The 23,554-nt window shown below is 41.8% G+C and overlaps 1 protein-coding gene across 14 annotated transcripts in view; it reads left to right on the forward strand.

The window, feature by feature from the left end:
• The window catches only part of UBE2F (ubiquitin conjugating enzyme E2 F (putative)), a 283,299-nt gene that overhangs the window by 119,346 nt on the left and 140,399 nt on the right, over window positions 1-23,554 (forward strand). The window contains exon 6 of one of the 14 annotated variants that reach the window (XM_029606413.1): window positions 19,849-19,864. The exons of the other annotated variants lie outside the window; for them this stretch is intronic. Coding sequence (XP_029462273.1) covers window positions 19,849-19,864 — 16 coding nt within the window. The remainder of the gene's footprint in view (window positions 1-19,848; window positions 19,865-23,554) is intronic. 14 annotated transcript variants of the gene reach the window in all.

Raw genomic sequence — 23,554 nt, forward strand, 5'->3', positions numbered from 1 at the left:
TCATGGGTAATGATTCAGATGGACTGAATCAAATCACAGTGAACCTAGAAGATGTAGTAGGCCTGATTGACAAACTGAAGAGTAGTAAATCACCCGGACTGGATGGTATACACCCCAGAGTTCTGAAGGAACTAAAAAATGAAATTTCAGACCTATTAGTAAAAATTTGCAACTTATCATTAAAATCATCCATTGTACCTGAAGACTGGAGGATAGCAAATGTAACCCCAATATTTAAAAAGGGCTCCAGGGGTGATCCGGGAAACTACAGACCGGTTAGCCTGACTTCAGTGCCAGGAAAAATAATGGAAAGTGTTCTAAACATCAAAATCACAGAACATATAGAAAGACATGGTTTAATGGAACAAAGTCAGCATGGCTTTACCCAGGGCAAGTCTTGCCTCACAAATCTGCTTCACTTTTTTGAAGGAGTTAATAAACATGTGGATAAGGGTGAACCGGTAGATATAGTATACTTGGATTTTCAGAAGGCGTTTGACAAAGTTCCTCATGAGAGGCTTCTAGGAAAAGTAAAAAGTCATGGGATAGGTGGCGATGTCCTTTCGTGGATTGCAAACTGGCTAAAAGACAGGAAACAGAGAGTAGGATTAAATGGGCAATTTTCTCAGTGGAAGGGAGTGGACAGTGGAGTGCCTCAGGGATCTGTATTGGGACCCTTACTGTTCAATATATTTATAAATGATTTGGAAAGAAATACGACGAGTGAGATAATCAAATTTGCAGATGACACAAAATTGTTCAGAGTAGTTAAATCACAAGCAGATTGTGATAAATTGCAGGAAGACCTTGTAAGACTGGAAAATTGGGCATCCAAATGGCAGATGAAATTTAATGTGGATAAGTGCAAGGTGATGCATATAGGGAAAAATAACCCATGCTATAATTACACAATGTTGGGTTCCATATTAGGTGCTACAACCCAAGAAAGAGATCTAGGTGTCATAGTGGATAACACACTGAAATCGTCGGTGCAGTGTGCTGCGGCAGTCAAAAAAGCAAACAGAATGTTGGGAATTATTAGAAAAGGAATGGTGAATAAAACGGAAAATGTCATAATGCCTCTGTATCGCTCCATGGTGAGACCGCACCTTGAATACTGTGTACAATTCTGGTCGCCGCATCTCAAAAAAGATATAATTGCGATGGAGAAGGTTCAGAGAAGGGCTACCAAAATGATAAGGGGAATGGAACAGCTCCCCTATGAGGAAAGACTAAAGAGGTTAGGACTTTTCAGCTTGGAGAAGAGACGACTGAGGGGGGATATGATAGAGGTGTTTAAAATCATGAGAGGTCTAGAACGGGTAGATGTGAATCGGTTATTTACTCTTTCGGATAGTAGAAAGACTAGGGGGCACTCCATGAAGTTAGCATGGGGCACATTTAAAACTAATCGGAGAAAGTTCTTTTTTACTCAACGCACAATTAAACTCTGGAATTTGTTGCCAGCGAATGTGGTTAGTGCAGTTAGTATAGCTGTGTTTAAAAAAGGATTGGATAAGTTCTTGGAGGAGAAGTCCATTACCTGCTCTAAGTGAACTTACACTTAGAGAATAGCCACTGCCATTAGCAATGGTTACATGGAATGGACTTAGTTTTTGGGTACTTGCCAGGTTCTTATGGCCTGGATTGGCCACTGTTGGAAACAGGATGCTGGGCTTGATGGACCCTTGGTCTGACCCAGTATGGCATTTTCTTATGTTCTTATGTTCTTAAGGGAGGTGGTCTGTTATGGCAGTTTGCACTGCCTGTGCTATCTGGGTTAGCATCATTTGTTGCTGCATAAGTTGTTTCTTGCAGTGACTGCTGCTGGCCTATTTGTTTTCCCACAGTGTTCTGCAGTTATTGCTGCCCTGCCGCAAGGAGCTGTACCACCTGCTCCTTTGTTCCTGCTTTTCCAATTGCCTCCAAACTGTATATCACTCCAGAGAAGAAGAGAGGGGAAGGAAAAACAAAACAAAAAAAACCTGCTGGCCTGTGCAACTCTCACTGCTTGAAACCCGATTTGTGCAACTTGGCCTGTTGCAACTTGGACTTGGGGGGGGGGGGGGGGGGGTTAAACTGTGAGGGTCTAGGAAAAAGATTGTTGGTGTTGTTTTCTCTGCTTTTGCTGTGGGTTTCTGTCTGTGCTTTCTGCTTAGACAAGATCCCACTTCTCCCACCATATGTGGTAACTGAAAGCAGACACGACTCATGAAACATCCAGGAGGATGTAAGGAGGTAGACTCTGGCTGGTTCCAAATAAACACTTTATTTACAAGCAAAAACAAAAGTACAGAATTAAGGCTGTTCACCTCAGTAGTTCCTTGTGTTAACAAAAAATCAAATGTATGTGGTGCTGGCATAGGCTGGCTTCCTGCCTTCTCCCTAGGGCCCCTCAAACCCTTCTGTGCCCTAATTTCTTATACTATGGTGAGTGGATCCTCCCATCACCCAGAATCTCTTGCGGAGGTGTTCTTAACAAGGACTGGGCCAGATAGCTGAGGCTGGTCTCTTGGGATATTCTGAGGGAGTTTCTTATACACTCCCTCACATGCAGATGATACCAAAATCTACAACAGGGTAGACCACTTGGAAGGTGTGGAAAAAATGAGGAGGGATTTATCAAAAGTTGAGGAGTGGTCTAGAATCTGGCAGCAAGAATTAATGCTAAAACAGAGGCAGGTAAAAGGAGGTAGCATTGCCTCTGTATAAATCTCATAGTCACTGAATTTGTATGTTTTTTTAAATGAAATAAAAAGATGTAAACATAAATCTCTAATGACTTCATTTGGAATACTGTTTATAGTTCTGGAGACTGCACCTTCGAAAGGATATAAACCAAATAGAGTCTGTCCAAAAGGCAGCTATTAAAATGGTCAGTAATCTTCATCATAAAACATTTGGGAACTTATTTAAAGATCTCAATATGGAAGAAAGGAGGGAAAACGGAGATATGACAGACATTTAAATACCTCCATGGAATAAATGCATAGGAGTGGGCCTCTTTTGATGGAAAGGAGGCTCTGGAACAGGGTCATGGGGTAAGGAACAAAGGAGGTAGTTTCTTGAGTAATCTAAGGAAATATTTCTTTTCAGAAAAGTTGATGGACACATGTAAAAGTCTCCCTGTGGAGGTGGTGAAGATGAGGGCAGTATCAGAATTCTAAAAAGCTTGGGATATGCACAAAGTATCTCTGAGGGAGAGGAAGCAGCTACAAAGCTGAACAAGAGATGTTGATGGGTGGAAAAAGACTGGAAGACTCATCTGCATACTGTTCCCAGCAGTCACAGGGAGAGAACTCCAGAGGTCACAGTGAGCAATCCAACTTTGAACTCCACAGCCCCAGCGTCCAGAGCGTACAGAGCGTCCAGAGTCCCCACACCCCTTGCAGTGGAAGAGGACCGGAAGCGTGCACCATTAGGCAAACTTCTCATTCCATTGGGAGCATTGAGAGAAGATCATCTTGGTAGCTGAAGAGGATCAGTGAGTATTGCTTTGGGAAATCTTAGGACTTAAAAAGGTTTGAGGGGAAGTGAAATAGTGGGATATATTTTTTAGCGCTTGTGTGTGTCTGAGATAATATGCAAGCTACAGGGAGTTACTTCTAGTGTCTCTTTCCCTCTCTCCCACCCACCCCTAGCTCATCCTTTAATTTGTAGGCAAGAGACACTTTCTCATTAAAAATCAATCAGGCTCTTATCTAAAGACACTATTGAACCAGCCCTTATTGAGAGTTTAATCCTCTTGTGGGTCACTACCAGATTAATAGTGAATATACCAATAAATCTAATTGTATGCGTTCCTACTCCATTAGCAACCTTAACTATGAACTCAACAAAATTTAGATAAAAGCAGCAGTCCAGCTGCAAGGGGGGGGGGGGGCCTTCCAGTCTTTTTCATAGAGTGTCACATCTATGATTCTTTACCTACTGGTGCAAAGAGCTCCTGCCAATCAGAGAACAAGTACGATCTCTGGAGGCTAGAGTGGCAGACTTGGAAGAGCTGAGGCAGACAGAGAAGTATATAGATAAGACCTTCAGGAACATACTAGCCAGGTCCCAACTCCAGTCTAGCAGCCCAGATGCTGTCTTGCATCAGGAAGGTTTCCTGGTCAGAGAACATTACCCTGGTGTAGCAGGAAGTGATCCTGTAGCAAGGACTTGCTATCAATTAAGTCATTGGCTCTCGCACCGAGGACAAGTCTCCCAGGGTTACTGCCCAGGAGAGGAGAGAGAGGTTGGCCATCATAGTTGGTGATTTGATTATTAGAAATGTAGATAGCTGGGTTGCTGGTGGAAATGAGGACCACCTGGTAATTTGCCTGCCTGATGTGAAGGTTGTGTACCTCACATGTCACCTAGATAGGATTTTAGACAGTGCTGGGGAAGAGTCGGCTGTCATAGTACATGTGGGCACAAACAACATAGGAAAATGTGGAAGGGAAGTTCTGGAAGCCAAATTTAGGATTTTAGGTAGAAAGCTAAAATCCAGAACATAGAAACATAGAAATGACAGCAGAAGAAGACCAAACGGCCCATCCAGTCTGCCAGCAAGCTACGCACTTTATCCATTTTTCCCCCTTTTTTTCTCTCCCACCTGTTACTATTGGCTTCCAGTACCCTTCAGCCCTAATTCCCCTCCACCCCACCACCAATTTAGAGAGCAGCGCCGTATCTGCATCCAAGTGAACATCCAGCTCAATTAGGGGTAGCAACTGCTGTAACAAGCAGGCCACACCCTTACCCCATACTCTTACCCACCCCTGTTTTTATTTTTTTGTTTTTTGTTTTTTTTGGAGATAGCAGCCCTCCATCCTTCCGCTTCGTGAAGGTGGAACACCAACTACTGGCCACTGGCATCCCGCTCCGTGAATGCCTCTGTGGCTACTGCCGCTCCGTGCAGTGTTTGAATGCCTCTGTGGCTACTGCCGCTCCGTGCAGTGTTTTGCTGCCTCCTCTTTATTCACGCCCTCTAGACTTGATGGATCCACAGTGTTTATCCCATGCCCTTTTGAAGTCGTTCACAGTTTTAGACTTCACTTCCTCCGGAAGGGCATTCCAGGCATCCACCACCCTTTCTGTGAAGAAATACTTCCTGACATTGGTTCTTAGTCTTCCTGGAGCCTCAGCTTGTGACCTCTGGTTCTGCTGATTTTTTTCTGACGGAAAAGGTTTGTCGTTGTCTTTGGATCATTAAAGTTTTTCAAGTATCTGAAAGTCTGAATCATATCTCCCCTGCTCCTCCTTTCCTCCAGGGACTACATATTTAGATTGTTCAATCTCTCCTCGTATGTCATCCGATGAAGACCCTCCACCTTCCTGGTCGCCTTTCTCTGTACCGCTTCCATCTTGTCCTTGTCTCTTTGTAGATACGGTCTCCAGAACTGAACACAGTACTCCAGGTGAGGCCTCACCAAGGACCAGTACAAGGGGATAATCACTTCCCTTTTCTTACTCGATATTCCTCTCTCTATGCAGCCCAGCATTCTTCTGGCTTTTGCTATCGCCTTGTCGCATTGTTTCGCAGACTTCATATCGTTAGACACTATCACCCCAAGGTCTCTCTCCTGCTCCGTGCACATCAGCCCTTCTCCCCCCATTGAATACAGTTCATTTGGATTTCCACTCCCCATATGCATGACTCTGCACTTCTTGGCATTGAATCTCAGCTGCCATATCTTTGACCACTCTTCCAGCTTCCTTAAATCCCGTCTCATTCTCTCCACTCCTTCCGGCGTGTCCACTCTGTTGCAGATTTTAGTGTCATCCGCAAAAAGACAAACCTTACCTTCTATCCCGTCCGCAATGTCGTTCACAAATATATTGAACAGGACCGGTCCCAACATCGATCCTTGTGGTACACCACTTAAAACCTCCCTCTCTTCAGAGAGAGCTCCATTTACCATCACACATTGTCTTCTGTCCGTCAACCAGTTTGCAATCCAGGTCACCACCTCAGCACTCACTCCTAAGCTTCTCATTTTATTCACCAGTCTCCTGTGCGGGACCGTATCAAAAGCTTTGCTGAAATCCAAGTAGATGACATCGAGTGCTCTTCCTTGATCCAATTCCTTGGTTACCCAGTCAAAAAAGTCAATCAGATTTGTCTGACAGGATCTTCCCCTGGTGAATCCATGCTGCCTCTGGTCCAGCAATTCTCCTGACTGTAGATAGTTCACTATTCTCTCTTTCAGCAGTGACTCCATTACTTTTCCCACCACTGAAGTGAGGCTAACCGGTCTGTAGTTACCAGCCTCCTCTCTGTTCCCACTCTTGTGAAGCGGAACCACCACAGCTCTTCTCCAATCACTCGGCACCACTCCCGTTTCTAGGGATGTATTGAACAGGTCACACAGTGGACCCGCCAGCACATCTCTGAGCTCCCTCAGTATCCTGGGATGAATCTCATCAGGTCCCATGGCTTTGTCTACTTTCAGTTTCCCCAGCTCTTCCCATACATTTTCTACTGTAAATGGAGTTACATCTACTCCACTCCCCTCCAGTCTCTTGTTAACTAGGGACGGTCCTTCTCCAGGTTCCTCCTTAGTGAACACAGAACAGAAGTATTCGTTTAATATTTCTGCCATTTCTACGTCTCTCTCCACACATTGATCCTTTCCATCTTTCAATTTCACTATACTACTTTGAACTTTTCTCTTTTCACTGATGTATCTGAAAAATGTTTTGTCACTTCTCTTTACTTCCTTGGCAATCCTCTCTTCTGCTTGACTTTTTGCTCTCTTGATTAATTTCTTCGTCTCCCTCAGTTCTACCAGATATTCTTCTTTGTGCTCCTCTCTTTGGGATCTTTTGTATTTCTTGAACGCTGTTCTTTTAGCCTTTATTTTGTCAGCCACCTCCTTTGAGAACCAGATAGGTTTCATTTTTCTTTTGCTTTTCTTTACTTTTCTAACATATAGATTAGTTGCCTTGGTAACTGCTCCTTTTAGATTGGTCCACTGTTGATCCACATCTCTCACATTCTCCCAGCCTTTTAGTTCTTTCTCCAGGTACTTCCCCATTTCATCAAAGTTTGTGTTTTTGAACTGCAGAACTCGGGTTCTTGTGCTTCTTTTCCGTATCTTTTTTGTGATATTAAACCATACCGTTTGATCACTGGTGCTGAGGTGGGCACCCACCTGGACATCAGAGATGTTATCTCCATTAGTGAGCACTAAGTCGAGTATAGCTCCTTCTCTAGGGTAGTTTTCTCTGAAATGCTCCCTGTTCTACATGCAGTTCCTCAGAGGCAGGCAGAGCTCCAGAATTTCAATGTGTGGATGAAATGATGGTGCAGCAAGGAGGTATTCAGTTTTGTAAGGACAACTGGGCAATCTTTTGAGGAAGAAGGGAGTCTTTTCCAAAATGATGATCTCCACCTTGACCAGGCTGCTGGTGCTATCTTCTAAAAAGAGAGATAGGGTTGCTTTTAAACTAGTACAAGGGGGAAAGCCAACAGTCACTCAGCAATGAATGTTTTGGAGGGAGGTATCTTCGAAGGATACTAATGAAACAGGAGAGTTAGGGCATCCTAACAGAGAGGTTCTAATATATAGAAACATATAGAAACATAGAAATGACGGCAGAAGAAGACCAAACGGCCCATCCAGTCTGCCCAGCAAGCATTAAAAGCAAAAATTGTCCATGTATGTGCCCATAAGTAAAGAATCACCTGAGCTAAAGGATTCAAAATTATCCCTATCAACTGAAAAGCAGGTTCTTTCTAAAACAAAAAAAACCCTTTGAAATGTCTTTATGCTAATGCCAGAAGTCTAAGAAGTAAAATGGGAGAGTTAGAATCTATAGCACTATATGATGAGAGACACATAATCGGCATCTCAGATACTTAGTGGAAGGAGGATAACCAATGGGAAAGTGCTGTACCAGGGTACAAATTATATTGCAATGCTAGGGACGATCAACTTAGTGGGGGTGACACTTCATGTCCAGGAGGGCATAGAGTCCAACTGGATAAAGATCATACAAGAAACTAAATCCATGGTAGAATCTTTATGGATAGAAATTCTGTGTGTGCTGGGTAAGAGTATAGTGATAGGAGTATACTACTGTCTACCTGGCCAGAATGATGAGGCAGATGATGAAATGCTAAGAGAAATCAGGGAAGTTAACCAATTTGGCAGTGCAATAATAATGGGCGATTTCAATTACTCCAATATTGACTGGGTAAATGTAACATCAGGACATGCTAAAGAGATAAAGTTCCTGGATGGAATAAATGACTGCTTCATGGAGCAATTAGTTCAGGAACCGAAGAGAGAGGGAGCTATTTTAGATTTAATTCTTAGTTGAGTTCAAGGTTTGTTGAGAGAGATAACGGTAGTAGGGCCACTTGGCAGTGATCATAACATGATCAAATTTGAACTAGTCACTAGAAAATATGCATGTAAATTTTATGCTCTAACATTAAACTTTCAAAAGGGAAACTTTGATAAAATGGGGATAATAGAAAAAAAATAAGATTGTACATCAGGCATGGCCATTGTTTAAAAATACTATCTTATAAGCGCAGTCCAGATGTATTCCATGCATTAATAAGGGTGGAAGGAAGGCCAAACGATTACCAGCATATTAAAAGGCAAGATGAAAGATTATTTTCGCCAAAAAAAGTCCTTAAAATTGGAAGAAGGATCCATCTGAAAAAAAAATAGGAAAAAGAAAAAGCATTGTCAAGTTAAATGTAAAACATTTATAAAACAGGCTCAGAGAGAATTTGAAATGAAATTAGCCATAGAGGCAAAACTCATAATAAAACCTTTTTAAATTATATCCCAAGCAGAAAACTTAAGAGGGAATCAGTTGGACTGTTAATGATCGAGAGGTTAAAGGGGCACTTAAGAAAAATAAGGCCATCGTGGAAAGCCTAAACGAAGTCTTTGCTTTCGTGTTTTCTAATGAGGATTTTTGGGAGACAATGATTCCAGACACTGTTTTCAAGGGTGGTAATTTGGATGAACTGAACCAAATCATGGTGAACCTGGAAGATGTAGTAGGCTAGATAACAAACTAAAGAGTAGCAAATCACCTGGTTACATCCCACATCCATTAGTAAAAATTTGTAACCTATCATTAAAATTTTCCACTGTACCTGAAGATTGGAGGGTGGCCAGTGTAACCTCCATATTTAAAAAGGGCTCCAGGGTGATTTGGGAAACAATAGACTGGTGAATCTATCTTCGTTGCCAGGAAAAATTGTGGAAACTATTCTAAATAACTAAATCACAGAACATATATAAAGACATGGTTTAATGGAACACAGCTAGCATGGATTTACCCAAGGGAAGCCTTGCCTCACAAACCACCTACATTTTTTTGAAGGGGTTGATAAACATGTGGATAAAGGTGAACCGGTAGATGTAGTGTATTTGGATTTTCAGCAGGTGTTTGACAAAGTCCCTCATAAGAGGCTTCTAAGAAAACTAACAAGTCATGGGATAGACGGTGATGTCTTTTTGTGGATTGCAAGCTGGTTAAAAGACAGGAAGCAGAAGGCATAATTAAATGGTCAGTTTTCTCAGTGGAAAAAGGTAAACAGTGGAGTGCCTCAGGGCTCTGTATGTGAGTCTGTGCTTTTCCAGATCGTTTATAAATGATCTGGAAAGGGATATGTTGAGTGAGGTGATTTAATATGCAGATGACACAAAATTATTCAGAGTAGTTAAATCATATGCAGATTGTGATAAATTGCAGGAGGACCTTGTGAGACTGGAAGATTGGGCGTCTAAATGGCAGATGAAATTTAATGTGGATAAGTGCAAGGTGATGCATATAGGGAAAAATATCCTATACTGTAATTACACGATGTAAGGTTCCATATTAGGAGCTACTACCTAGGAAAAAGATCTAGGTGTTATAGTGGATAATACATTGAAATCTTCTGCTCAGTGTGCTGTAACCGTCAAAAAAGCAAACAGAGCATTAGGATTTATTAGGAAGAGAATAGTGTATAATACAGAGCATGTCAAATTGCCTCTTTATCATTCCATGGTGAGACCGCAGCTAGTGAGTGTATTGTGTGCAATTCTGGTTGCTTCATTTCAAAAAAGATATAGTTGCACTGGAGAAGGTACATAGAAGAGTGACCAAATTGATAAAGGGGCTGGAATGGCTCCCCTATGAGTAAAGGTTATGGAGGTTAGGGCTGTTCAGCCTGGAGAAGAGAAAGCTGAGGGAGGATCTGATTATAGATCTTTAAAATCATGAGAGAACTAGAACGGTGAAATGTGATTACTCGTTCAGGTAATAGAAGGATTAGGGGGCACTCCATGAAATTAGCAAGTAGCTAACATTTAAAAGAAATCTGAGAATTTTTCACCCAATGCACAATTGAGCTCTGGAATTCATTGCTGGAAGCTGTGATTAGGGCAGATAGTGTAGCTGGGTTTGAAAAAAGTTTGGATAAGATCCTGGAGAAGTCCATAAACTGCTATTAATCAAATTGACTTAGGGAATAGCCACTGCTATTACTGGCATTAGTAGTATGGTACTTGCCAGGTACTTGTAACCTGGATTGGCCACTGTTGGAAACAAGATGCTGGGCTTGATGGACCCTCGGTCTGACCCAGTATGATAATTTGTTCTTATGGGCAAACTGAATTGACCATATGGTCTTTATCTACTTTCATGATTTTTGTTTTTACTTTTCATCCAATTTCTTTCAAATTCGTACCACAGATTTGAAAGCACATTTAGTGTTCCTAGGCTTATGCTTTTTATGTGCCCTCTACATCCTGAAATTTAGAATTCATTTTTCTCTTTATCTTCTATAGGGAAACAGGCTAGCCCAATTCAGGTGAAATCCCAGGGAGGTCAGAGCATATTGTGATGCTGCTGAACAGTTCTTCTGACTTTGGTTGACATAGAGTATTGACAAGCAGAACTGAATTAGCCATCACACAGTGATGACATCATAGTGGAAAGCCTAAATGAAGTCTTTGCTTTCGTGTTTACTAATGAGGATTTTTGGGAGACAGTGGTTCCAGACACTGTTCAAGGGTGGTAATTTGGATGAACTGAACCACCCTTATCTGTGTGGTCAATAAAAGTTTACTGACCATCTATAATGGTTCCCGTGTGCACATTTCCTTGTGAGCCCTTCAGTCTGATTTTGTTCTAGCTTTTTCTTGGATGTATGATCTCTCTTGATATTTTTATGTATTCTTTATATTTTTCTTTTTCTTCTCTGCCTCATTGTAGATATTTTTCTGCTGTCTCAGCACCCCTTAAACAGCAATTTTAAATGTTACCCTTAAAATATATAATGTGTGCTTGTAATGATTTTTCAGTTGCATGCAAGATGTCTGGGGAAAGATCCACTAAGAAGCCAGCCATCAGTGGCTTCAAATCTTGCATGTGAGGGCAGTAGATTTCGAAAACTGATGCTGCTGAGGTCTGCTACAGGTGTTTGGATCTAGACCATGAAATGGTAAACTTCTACAGTTGAGGTAGAATGTCTCCTAGGGCCCAACAATCATGGGACTGATAACTGTAGGATCTCTGGAAGGCATTCAAAGAATGCATCCATGAGTCTGGTCATAAGAGCCACGCCTCCTCTCAGTGTGTTGCTCCACCAGCTCTTGTGCAGAATTGAAAAAGGGTTCCTTCCGATACCATTTCATGGTGAAAGCTTCCTCTTCTGCTGTGGCAGTCTCAGAGCTGAGAAAGGCACAGAAGTGCTTGACGCCAGAAGAGGCACACTCATTGGTGCCTAAGTGAGGTCTGTCGCCAAGGTGGCGCTTTTTGACACCAAATGAAAAGAAACAGCATGATTCTGTGGCAGAGGCCCCTTCTTTGGTGCCAGTTTTGGTTGGTACTTCACCGCAAGTCACCTCATCTTTCATGGCGTGGAGAATCTCCATGGCATCAGAATATTTTTCTTCTCAGATGAGTGACATCATCAGATGGAGCCCTGATACGGAAAACTTCTATCAAAAGTTTCTAGAAACTTTTGGCTGGCACACTGAGCATGCCCAGCATGCTATAATATTCTCAGCCACAGGGGTCTCCCTTCAGTCTCTTTTTTTTCTGCCTTGCTGTAAGCATAGCGTATTAGGAGCTCTGGGAATTTTCCCTCACTTTTTCCTCAAGGGAAAGAAAATATTTTCAGTCACAAAAAAATTGTCATCGGGTCTCCCTTCAACATAGTATCGGTGAGTACATTTTTTTGAGTCATTTTCGGTCGATTCCGGTCACCCTCACTCTGTATCCGCTGGTCATCGACAGTCACTCGTCCTAACTTTCTAACATGGCCTCCGGATTAAAAAAATGTCCAGATTGTAACCGCACTATGTCGATTACCGACCTGCACAATGTTTGTGTTTTGTGCCTGGGATCAGGCCACGATGTCTGGGCTTGTTCAACTTGTGCCCAGATGACACCAAAGGGTAGGCATGCCCGATTGGACAAGATGAATGAGTTATTTAAGAAAATCACCCCATCGACATTGTCTCTAAGAAGAATATCTCCCTCTGTTGCAAAACCATCGAGGAGAAAAGAGGACCGGTGACCACCCGTCACCAACCCCATTGGTGTCCTCCGTAGCATCTTCCTCTGCATCTAAGGAACATCGAGGAAAAAAGACGCCATCGACACCGTTCCACTGATCCATCGGATGGAACAGCACAGCCATCGGCATCGAAGGACATCGAGCCGATGCCCAAGCGAGTCCGGGTACTGGAACCAACACACCCTTCCATACCCGAGGAACCGAGGCGCGCTCCACCAGGATTGGTGTTAGAGACTGTGCCACCACACTCAGTCATGGAAGTGCCAGTAGCGCCAGTCTTACCTTCTCCTGTGACAGTGGACCCAGACCCAGTTTCCAGGGAAGAGGTGACTTCCGTGGTCCAGCAGGCCACCTTTGGTACCAACTCCGGCATCGACATCGGATCCATCGATTTTTCAGCCTTTGCTGAACAAAATTGACGCCTTGATTGGTATATTTCCTCCACTGGCACCGATGACATTGGGGCTTCCGGTGCAACCATCGACTCCATCGATGCCTACACATCCACCGGTGATTCCTTCCATTCCGATTCCGGGTTCATCGGAGGAGGATGACAGGGACTCGGATTCCTTCCCAGGGCCATCGGGCCTTCATCATCATCGAATACCGGCAAGACCATCGATGCCAGTAAAGGATCCCTCAATGCCAATGCGTCCCGCTCCATCGGGCGATACCCGGCATCTGTTCCTATCGATGCCATCGAGACCCATCAATTCCCCATCGATGCCTTCATTACCTCCTATGCTGCCAAAGCAGATTCCATCTAAATCTGCTTTTAAAACAAATCATCATCTACAACAACAACCAGATGATTCTGAATCACCTTACCATCCTCAGTATACTCCTTGGAAGGATGTAGACACTGATACTGATTCAGAAGAACTACAGTCTGAATCTTCTCCACCAGAAGAGAGGAGGGAAGCCCCCTCGTGAAGACTTGTCATTCACAAACTTCATTAAGGAAATGGCGGACACAATTCCTTTCGAATTACTGACGGAAGAGAACTCAAGACACAAGGCTCTAGAAGTCCTTCAATTCATTGATGCACCAAAGGAGGTAATGGCAATACCAATCCACAAAGTCCTGTTGGAACTCCAGCATAGGTTGTGGGAGCATCCTTGCTCGGTACAAGCTGTAAATAGAAGAACAGATGACACATACCTGGTGCAACATACCCCAGGTTTCCAAAAACCCCAATTGCCTCATCACTGTTTGGTCGTCGAATCAGGTCAGAAAAAAAGCCAGGAAACAGAAGCCACACTCTTCTAACCCACCAGGAAAGGAACAGAAGTTCTTAGGTTTTTCAGGGGTCCATGCTGGTATCTCGTATTGCGGCATACCAGCTTTATATGACATAGTACCAAAGAAACTTGTGGAAGCAAGTTCAAGGTATTGCCAATGATCTCCCTCAGCAACAACTGGCTCTAAATACACTAATTGCAAAGGGGCTTGAATCTGGCAAACACGAGGCACGGGCAGCTTATGACTGATTTGAAACATGTGCCCGCCTATCAGCATCGGGAATTAATGCAAGGAGGTGGGCTTGGCTTAAGGCCTTGGACCTCAGACAAGAAGTCCAAGAGAGACTGACAGATCTCCCCTGTACTGGAGAGAATCTCTTCGGAGAAAAAATTCAGGCTACCGTCTCTCATTTGAAATATCACCACGAGACACTCCGCCAACTCTCCACACTACCATCGGATCAGCCATCCTCAATAAGAAAATCGACTAGAAGGGAAACCAGGAGACCCTTCTATAGGCCTAGAAGATACTTCACACCTGCTTCTTCAGGCGTTCATACCATCCACCACAAAGGGGACATGCACGCCAACCAAAACAGCAAAAAACCTAACCACCACCACAAACTGGTCCAGCAGCGGGCTTTTGAAGTCAATCAAGAGAACATAAGTCAACCTCCTACCAGTAGGAGGTTGACTCCATCATTTCAAACACCAGTGGAGTCTTAGCCATACTAAATCGGGGATACCGTCTAAAGTTCAAAACAAAACCCCCGCATTCTCCACCCATTCCACTTTGGACAAGCATGGTCATCACACCTCAACTCAAGTACAACTCTGTACTTTGTTGATTGCCAGGGCTATCGAACCAGTTCCCTGGTCTCAACAAGGCAAGGGGTTCTATTCCTGCTATTTCCTAATTCCAAAGAAAACAGGTGCACACAAAAAGATTTTGACCCTTTCTCTTGCCCCACTCCTTCTTTACTAGATTACCTATGCCACCTTTCACAGTCTGGTTTCCAGACATCCTCTGTAAGGGTACATCTAAATGCCATAGCGGCATACCACAAGGGAATAGGGGATGCGCCAATAACAGCGCAACCCCTAGTAAGTCTATTTATGAGAGGCTTACTTCACCTTAAGCCTCCCATTCGACCACCGGTCACTGAATGGGACCTAAATTTAGTACTGATGAGACTCATGCGGTCACCCTTCGAGCCTCTACATTCCTGTGAAGAGAAATTTCTTACATGGAAAGTATTTTTCTTAGTAGCCATTACATGGGCTAGGAGGGTCGGTGAGTTGCAAGCTCTTGTCACACACTCACCCTACACAAGGTTCCTGCATGACAGAGTAGTCCTCCGCACTCATCCCAAATTCTTACCAAAAGTAGTAACGGATTTTCACATCAATCAATCAGTAGTCTTGCCTACTTTCTTTCCAAGACCTCACTCTCACCAGAGAGAGAGAGTCTTACAAACATTAGACTGTAAACGTGCGCTAGCTTTTTACCTGAACCACACGGCGGTCCATAGGAAATCCACCCAACTCTTTTTGTTTCTTTTGACAAAAATAAACCAGGAGTTGCGGTAGGAAAACAGACTCTCTCCAACTGGCTAGCAGACTGTATCGACTTCTGTTGTGAAAAAGCAAAAATTCCTCTCCAGGGGCGAGTAAAAGCACACTCAGTAAGGGTTATGTCTACATCTGTAGCACACTATCGTTCAGTGCCCATTCTTGACGTATGTAAAGCTGCAACATGGAATTCCCTTCACACATTTGCAGCTCATTATTGTTTGGACAAAGAAGGATGACAAGATTGTCCAAAGGATGAATTTGTCGTAAAGAACTTATTTCCAGTATAACACCAACTCCTTCTACATCCATCCTGTTGTGATTTCAGACTGCCTTATTTTTTCCAGCAGTACACCAGTTGTTGTGCTTCTTGCACAAGTTGTATGCTGTTGGTATAATGCAAGAATGATTCAGCCTGTAGCTTGCTAATCACCCATATGTGAGGACTATCATCTTGCTTGTCCTGGGATAAAGCAAAATTGCTTACCTTGTAATAGGTGATATCCCAGGACAGCAGGATGTAGTCCTCACAGAACCCACCCGCCACCCCGTGGAGTTGGGTCCGATACGTTTTATTATTTTATGTTTTTAGCTCACGCATACTGCTACAAACAAGACTGAAGGGAGACCCCTGTGACTGAGAATATCATGGCATGCTGGGCATGCTCAGTAGGCTCCGTGTACCAGCCAAAGTTTTCCGTATCAGGGCTCCATCTGATGATGTCACCCATATGTGAGGACTACATCCTGCTGTTCTGGGATAACACCTATTACAAGGTAAGCAATTTTGCTTTCTCAAGACTGGGCTGAGAGCTATTCTGGATTTATACTCAATGAACAAATTCCTAATGTGGGAGAAGTTCAATGAATGACCTTGTCACAATTTTTCCATTCATTTAACTGGGTGATTGGATGTGTGCTTTGAATTTCAAGGATGTCCATACTCATTCAAACATAAGAATATAAGAACATGCCATTCTGGGTCAGACCAAGAACCTGGCAAGTACCCAAAAACTGAGTCTATTCCATGTTACCGTTGCTAGTAATAGCAGTGGCTATTTTCTAAGTCAACTTAATTAACAGCAGGTAATGGACTTCTCCTCCAAGAACTTATTCAATCCTTTTTTAAACACAGCTATACTAACTGCACTAACCACATCCTCTGGCAACAAATTCCAGAGTTTAATTGTGCGTTGAGTAAAAAACAACTTTCTCCAATTAGTTTTAAATGTGCCACATGCTAACTTCATGGAGTGCCCCCTAGTCTTTCTATTATCCGAAAGAGTAAAAAACAGATTCACATCTACCCGTTCTAGACCTCTCATGATTTTAAACATCTCTATCATATCCCCCCTCAGCCGTCTCTTCTCCAAGCTGAAAAGCCTTAACCTCTTTTAGTCTTCCATCATTCACATTGGTGGTACCTTCGATTTTTAATAAACGGATGCATTACCAGAACAAAATTCTTTACTTTGGCCTATCTGTAGCCCCAAGGGTATTTACCAAATACTTGGCAGTGGTAGTGACATACCTTGCTGGATATGGTCTGCATCTTCCCCCTAACCGAACTATCTGTTCTAATGGGGATTCTAGACTCCCTGGTGAAAACTATTTGGATACTACAGTCCCTGGGTTACCCGCACAATTCCACTAAACTGAACCTCACTCCTGTCCAGCGGATTCAGTTCATAGGAGCGTGGATAGATTCAATTTGAAATTGAGCATTCCTCCCAAGTGAAAGAGCCTTAGTGTTAAATGGGGCTGAAAGAGACTTTACTGAAGCAGGATCAAGCTCTTAGTAGAATAGACCTTGTCATGGGACACATGGCAGTAGTAGTTCATCATTCTGTTCATGCAGTTGCATATGAGAGACATACAATGGGGCCTTTATTTATTTATTTAAAGTTTTTACTATACCGACATTCATAGATGCATCACATCGGTTTACATTAAACATAATAGCAGAATTTGCTTTACAGAAAACACTGGAATTAAAAACAGTAAGTTGTGGCTACAGGGGGGAGGAACAGGGGAGGAAGTTGGGGTAAACTATATACATGAAACACAGATATTCGAAAAAAATTTTAGAAGCTTGCAGGTTATGGGCTGGCTAGCTATACATGTAATGGGAGTTGGGGTAAACTATATACAGAAAACGCATAGATAATTACATCTTGTACGGATATTGTCAACTGGTGAGGGGGGAGAGGTGCCAGTGGGATCTTCTGTGATAACCATTTTCCCACTGCATGAGAGTATTAGCTAGAATGAAGTCGGCTTTTAGATGGTGGTTGAAACCTTTAGTTCTGGATGTCGTGCTCTCTCTGAGATTGCTACCTCATCAAGTGACTCTGTCCACCAATACATCCACCAGAGTTGGGGAGTTCATACAGATAACAGCTTGAACCCAAGGAGCATGGTCCTTAGATGAGAGCGGTCTTCAGATCAACTTCTTGAAGCTATGTTCCATCTGGTATGCAGTGAAAGCTTTCTCTCACCTTCTAATGGGGAAAAGAAACTTGATTCAAACAAGTTCCATGTTCAGAGTAAACAAACAAGGGGGAAGAAGCTCCTTTGCCCATTTATTTATTTATTTATTTAATTATTTAAAAGCTCTTCTATACCGTTGTTCAGTTAGATAACCATCACAATGGTTTACAAAAAGGCACGTTAACGAAAAATATGAGTGGTATAGATTACAAATTAGCCATGTGCCATCATAGAATGGTAACAATTTAGTGTCAAAAACTATGTGTGTCAGTTAAGCTTATTTGTTCGGAACATATTATGCGGTTTTAATTTAACATTAAAATACATTTTGTAGGTTAAAAATAATAACTTCTAGTTTGGTGCGTCCTGAGAAGCTCTCAAGATCTGGATGTGGGCTGTCCGCAGTGGAGCTCATCAGAAGTGACATACCTTTGAGGATCCCAGAATACTCTAGTGGACCGCCTTAGTAAATCCTACTTCCTCGTAAATGGTCACTGGATCAGTAGGTACCAAACAGTTTGTTCAACCTTTGGGGTCAGCTGACAATAGACATTTGTTGTGCAGAGCAAAGTCAGAAAGTTTTGTTCCATTCTGCCAAACAGATTCAGTTCAGATCTCGCCTGAGTGGTCCAAACAACTTCTTATTTCTCTGGACATGTCCATGTCCTTCATCACTCAGGAGGACAATGGTCTCTGCCATCTGAACCTGCCTTCTCTAATCCTTATGGCATGGATGTTGAACACACAGTAGTTTGCCCCGTATTTCTTTCTAAAGAAGTAGAAGATATCCTGATTTCAGTCTGTAAACTTTTGACAAGGAAGTCTTTCAGCTTTTAAATGGAAGTGATTTTCGACCTAGTGCCAATCTGGATCTCTGGACATGTTCCGCTCCAGTCCACAGGACCTGCTTTGCTCTTATTTTCACTTTCTTCGTCAGTACACTATTGCAGTGTACCAGTAACAGGTATTTCAGTTTCTACTCATGCTTTGATGTCCAAGTTTGTAAAAGGATTGTGACACTTTAAGCCTCTGGTATTTAAGCTTCCAGTGCTTTGGGGCCTTAATGTCATTTTGATACAGTTTATAAAGCTTCTGTTGGAGTCAGCTCCTGTGAATGAGTCGATGAGTTGCAAGCTTTGTGCAGTACTCTCTTTATCTCCAGTTCTTCCACATTAGGGTAGTCCTTTGTACTTACTCTCAGTTCCTTCTTAAAGTGGTTTCAGCTTTCACATAAACCAAGCCATTGTTCTTCCTACTTTCTTTCCAAGACCAAATGCTCATGAGTATGAGAAGGCTCATCATTCACTGGATTATAAGAGGACTTTGGCCTACTGTCTGAAAAGGACTTAACCTTATTGAAGGGCTTCTCGGTTTGTCACTTTTGATCCTATGAAACTACTAGTGGCAGTTGCCTAAAGAACTCTGTTAAATTGGCCAGTGCATTGTATTGCACATTATGTGCTAGCTGATCTACAAATCACAGACTCTATCAAGCTCATCAGGTGAGAGCCATGGTGACTAGTGGCTACCTACTAGCTGCCTCTATTGAAGACATCTGCAAATTTGCGACTTGGTTGCCTGTGAACACCTTCACATCCCACTACTGTCTGGACAGCATGTTCAAGGGATGACAGTGGTTTGGACAAGCAGTTTTGTGCAATCTGTTCAATCAGTAGTAGTTCAATGAACTGGTGGGGGCCCGGTTGATTATTTTAGTATGTGTTCTGCTATGTAATCATCAGTGTGGGACTCCCCACATATCATGGCTAATTCAGCCTTGCTTGTCAATAGAGAAAGCAAGCTTGTGTATCTTTAAACAAGGTTTTCTGTAGACAGTAGGATAAATTAGCCTTGTTTAATTCTTGCCCTCCACCTTGGAGAGTCAGCTACATCGCTGAAGCTTGCTAAGCTCTGAAATTTACTGAGGGGCTCAGAGAGATGGATCCATTTGGCGCTGTTGGAATACATTACTCCTATGTGATAGCTAATTCATTCTACTTTTTTTTTTTTTTTTTTTACAGAGAACTCTGTTTACAGGTAAGTAAAATTTGCTTTTTTTGAAGCTGGCTTGTTGGTTAGGACCCATGATCACCAGCGGACTCCATTTTATGCCTAGTTGCCCCTGGGAGGGGTAAAATGTGTTTGTTAATGCACTTATTTCAAAGAAATCCACCTAATGAATGCAGTCATAACTATGTACACATTTCAGTACCAAAGAAGGAAACTAAGCATCCCACAATGTTCATGCATCTCCTTGTCAGTAATATTTTACAAGTGGATTAGAAGTGAGAGCCACTTTGTCTTATCCCCTATTGATTCAGTGTGAAAAGCTTTCATCCTGCTTGCAAATATCTTTAAAGCTCAATTTCAGGTGCCCCATGATTCTTTTTCCATGCACAATTTGCCTGCACAAAATGTCCTTTGAATTATGCTTGTCTATCCTGTAAAGTTGTTAGCCAGAATAAATGCTGCTATTTATGCAGTACAATGGTGCTTGGTTTTGAAAATGATCTCCATATTAATAATTATCTTGCCATCAAATGAGAAAGATGTACCACAATCAGTGTAAGTGTAGACTAGTAATCTTCTCTTTTTGATATGTAGGACATTGAGGGATGGTCAAAATACGCATAAGGACTCAGGAACTTTTCCCACTGCATATAAAATGATAGGAATCTAAAAAATGAGGTTAACTTCAATAGAGGGCATTTAGGATTCCAGATATTCTTTGTTTAATTCTTTTTATTATTATTATTGAACTGCAATACCATACTAAATGCTTGATCATAAAGGATAAAAACGCAAATGAAGCATACTGAATAATACAAATCACATAGAGGACAATGCTCATAGTAGTTTCAAGGAACAACGTTGTAAATGAGATTTAAAAATACCCTCCTTTTTCCTATCCTTAGGGGCTGAGGTAATAAGCCATGCTGACTTTAGCACATTTAACCTGTGTTTTAGAGTGAATTTTTCCACACTAAAATAATCCTGCTATGTAATAGCATGGTAAAAATGTGCTAAAATGTGGATTAAAACCTGCACTAGGAGTAGTGCAGGAACATGCAAATGCCATGGTAATGAGCCTGTTAACCAATACTATGCAATGCAGGGAAATTTGCTAAAGTAGGGCCTGCTTTCTGCCCAGCTTTTCACCACATTAAATTTAACTCCTGGGTCAGTGATGGAGTTAAACTTCCCACAGTATTTGTAACAATATACTTGAATGTAAGAAAATAGAAATGTTTATTTTGTGTCACTTGTTTTTTTTAATTAACCAAGAATACAAAGAAGTCTAAATGCTGTTCAACCTCCGTATCCACATATAAAGAACACAGGAACAGTTAATCCCAATGGCTGTATCAGATTAAGATAAAACTAATGGTATCCTTTCGTACTTCTTTTACCTTCAGTTGTTGGCATAATAGCATCTAATTTAATCATCTACCAATCCCATAGATGGTCCATAAACCATGTCATCAAAGATGACTTTTTTTTTTTTTTAGTTTTTATGAACAGGTAAAATTACTTATCTTATAAATGCCGCATTAAGGCCACTGATTACCCAGAATTATTATCCCATTTGCTGCTGCTGTAGCAAGATGGTATTGGAATTATTATGACTCAACACAAATGCCCAAACATTGCAAAGGTTTGGCAATCTCCCGCTTGCATCAGGGGCTATGTCTGGTTGTCTCCATAGACTGGTCTTCACAACGTCCTTACAAAGATAACAATTCACATAAAACGAAAAAAAACAAGTGGATATAAATTCAAAATATGGAAGAATACATTGAGTAGTGTGAACAAAAATTCCTTAACTGTGCCTCGTGTTATCAAAAAACTAGAACACCAAAGCGTGTAGCTTTTCACTCAGTACTTTTGGTCATTGGTCTCACTACCGACCCCGATTGAATTTTTAAAAAATGTTTCTAAATTGGAAATTAAAATGATGAAGCCATGTGTATTTTTCACAAATTTTTATTAAATAAACCTTTTGCTTTACTTTACTTAGTTTTAAAAGTCCTTTCTTTTGTGTTCAAGTCTCCTGCCCCACACAGTGTGTGTTTCATTTCTTCTTCAGGGGCAGTAACAATTCATCAATTCATGAAAGACATGACTTTGAAAGAGGACCCAAAAAGCAATTTAGAGCTGACTCCAACAAACAAATGGCTTTTGAAAATGGACCTTGGCACTGAAGTCAGTCTCACCGGTCTATAGTTTCCTGGATCACCCCGGAGCTCTTTTTAAATATCGGGTTACAGTGGCTACCCATCAAGCACAATGGAGAATTTTAAAGATAGGTTACAAATTACTAATAGATCTGAAATTTTCATTTTTGAGCATACTATCTGGTCCGAGTGATTTTCTATCCTTTAATTTGTCAGTCTGCCCTAATACATCTTCCAGGTTCACAATGATTTCATTCATTTTATCTGAATCATTCCCCTTGAAAAATGTTTCTGGTCAGGTATCTCCCCAACATTTCTTTAGTAAACTCCGAAGCAAAGAATACAGTTAGTCTTTTCATGATGGGCTTATCCTTCTCTAAGTGCCCCTTTAATCTCTCTATCATATAATGGTCTAACCAACTCCCATAGACTTCCTGCTTCAGATATATTTTTAAAAGTTTTTATTATGAGTTTTTGCCTCTGTGGCCAGCTTCTTTTCAAATTCTCTCTTAGCCTGTCTTATCAATGTTTTACATTGCCAATGCTTATGCTTTTTCCTATTTTCTTCAGATGACTATTTCTTCCTATTTTTGAAAGATATTCTTTTGGCTAAAATAGCCTCTTTCACCTTGCCTTTTAACCATGTCAGCAGTTGTTTGGCTTTCCTTCCACCTTTTTTAATGCATTGAATACATTTGGGCTGGTCTTCTAAGATGGTATTTTTAAATAATGTCCATGCCTGTTGTAAACTTTTAACCTTTGTAGCTGCACCTTTCAGTATTTTTCTAACAATTTTCCTCATTTTATCAGTCTCCCTTTTGAAAGTTTAATGCTTGAGCTATAGAATTACATAATAGCCCCTGTACAGTTAAGTCAAATTTGATTGCACTATGATCACTGTTGCCGAGGGACCACAAAACTGTTATCTCTCAAATCAAGTTCTGCATTCCACTAAGAAATAGTTCTAAAATGGCTCCCCCTCTCATTGGTTTCTGAATGAATTGTTCCATGAAACAATCATTTATTCCATCCAGGAACTTGATCTCCCTAGTATGTGCTGATGTTACATTTACCCAGTCAATAATGGGGAAATAGAAATCTCACATTATTTCTGTGCTGGCAAATTTAACCTCCCTAATTTTTCTGAGCATTTCATCATCTGTCTGATAATTTTGGCCAGGTGAATGGTAATATACCTTCATTGCTATTAGGGATGTGCATTCATTTAAAATAAAAGTGCAAAACGCAACAAATAAGGCTAATTTGTTTCATTTGGGGGCCCCAAATAAAACCTTATTCATTCATTTTGTTTTAAACAAATGCATCGGGCCTTGCCTACGGCCTAAAATGAAGCCCAAAGCAGGGCCCAAGGCTTACGCCCTAGGTGTCAGTCCTGGCCTCCATGTCGGGTCACTGCATCAGGCCTGGGCCGGATGCCAGCCTAGGCCTTGGCCTTGGCATCGGGACCCAGCCTCCGGGCCAGGTCATCACATTAGGCCTGGGTCCGGCTGAGGTTCTGGTGTTAGTATCCGGCTTCCGGGCTGTGGCATCA

The sequence above is a fragment of the Rhinatrema bivittatum genome, chromosome 6, assembly GCF_901001135.1.
Source record: "Rhinatrema bivittatum chromosome 6, aRhiBiv1.1, whole genome shotgun sequence".
Classification (NCBI taxonomy): domain Eukaryota; kingdom Metazoa; phylum Chordata; class Amphibia; order Gymnophiona; family Rhinatrematidae; genus Rhinatrema; species Rhinatrema bivittatum.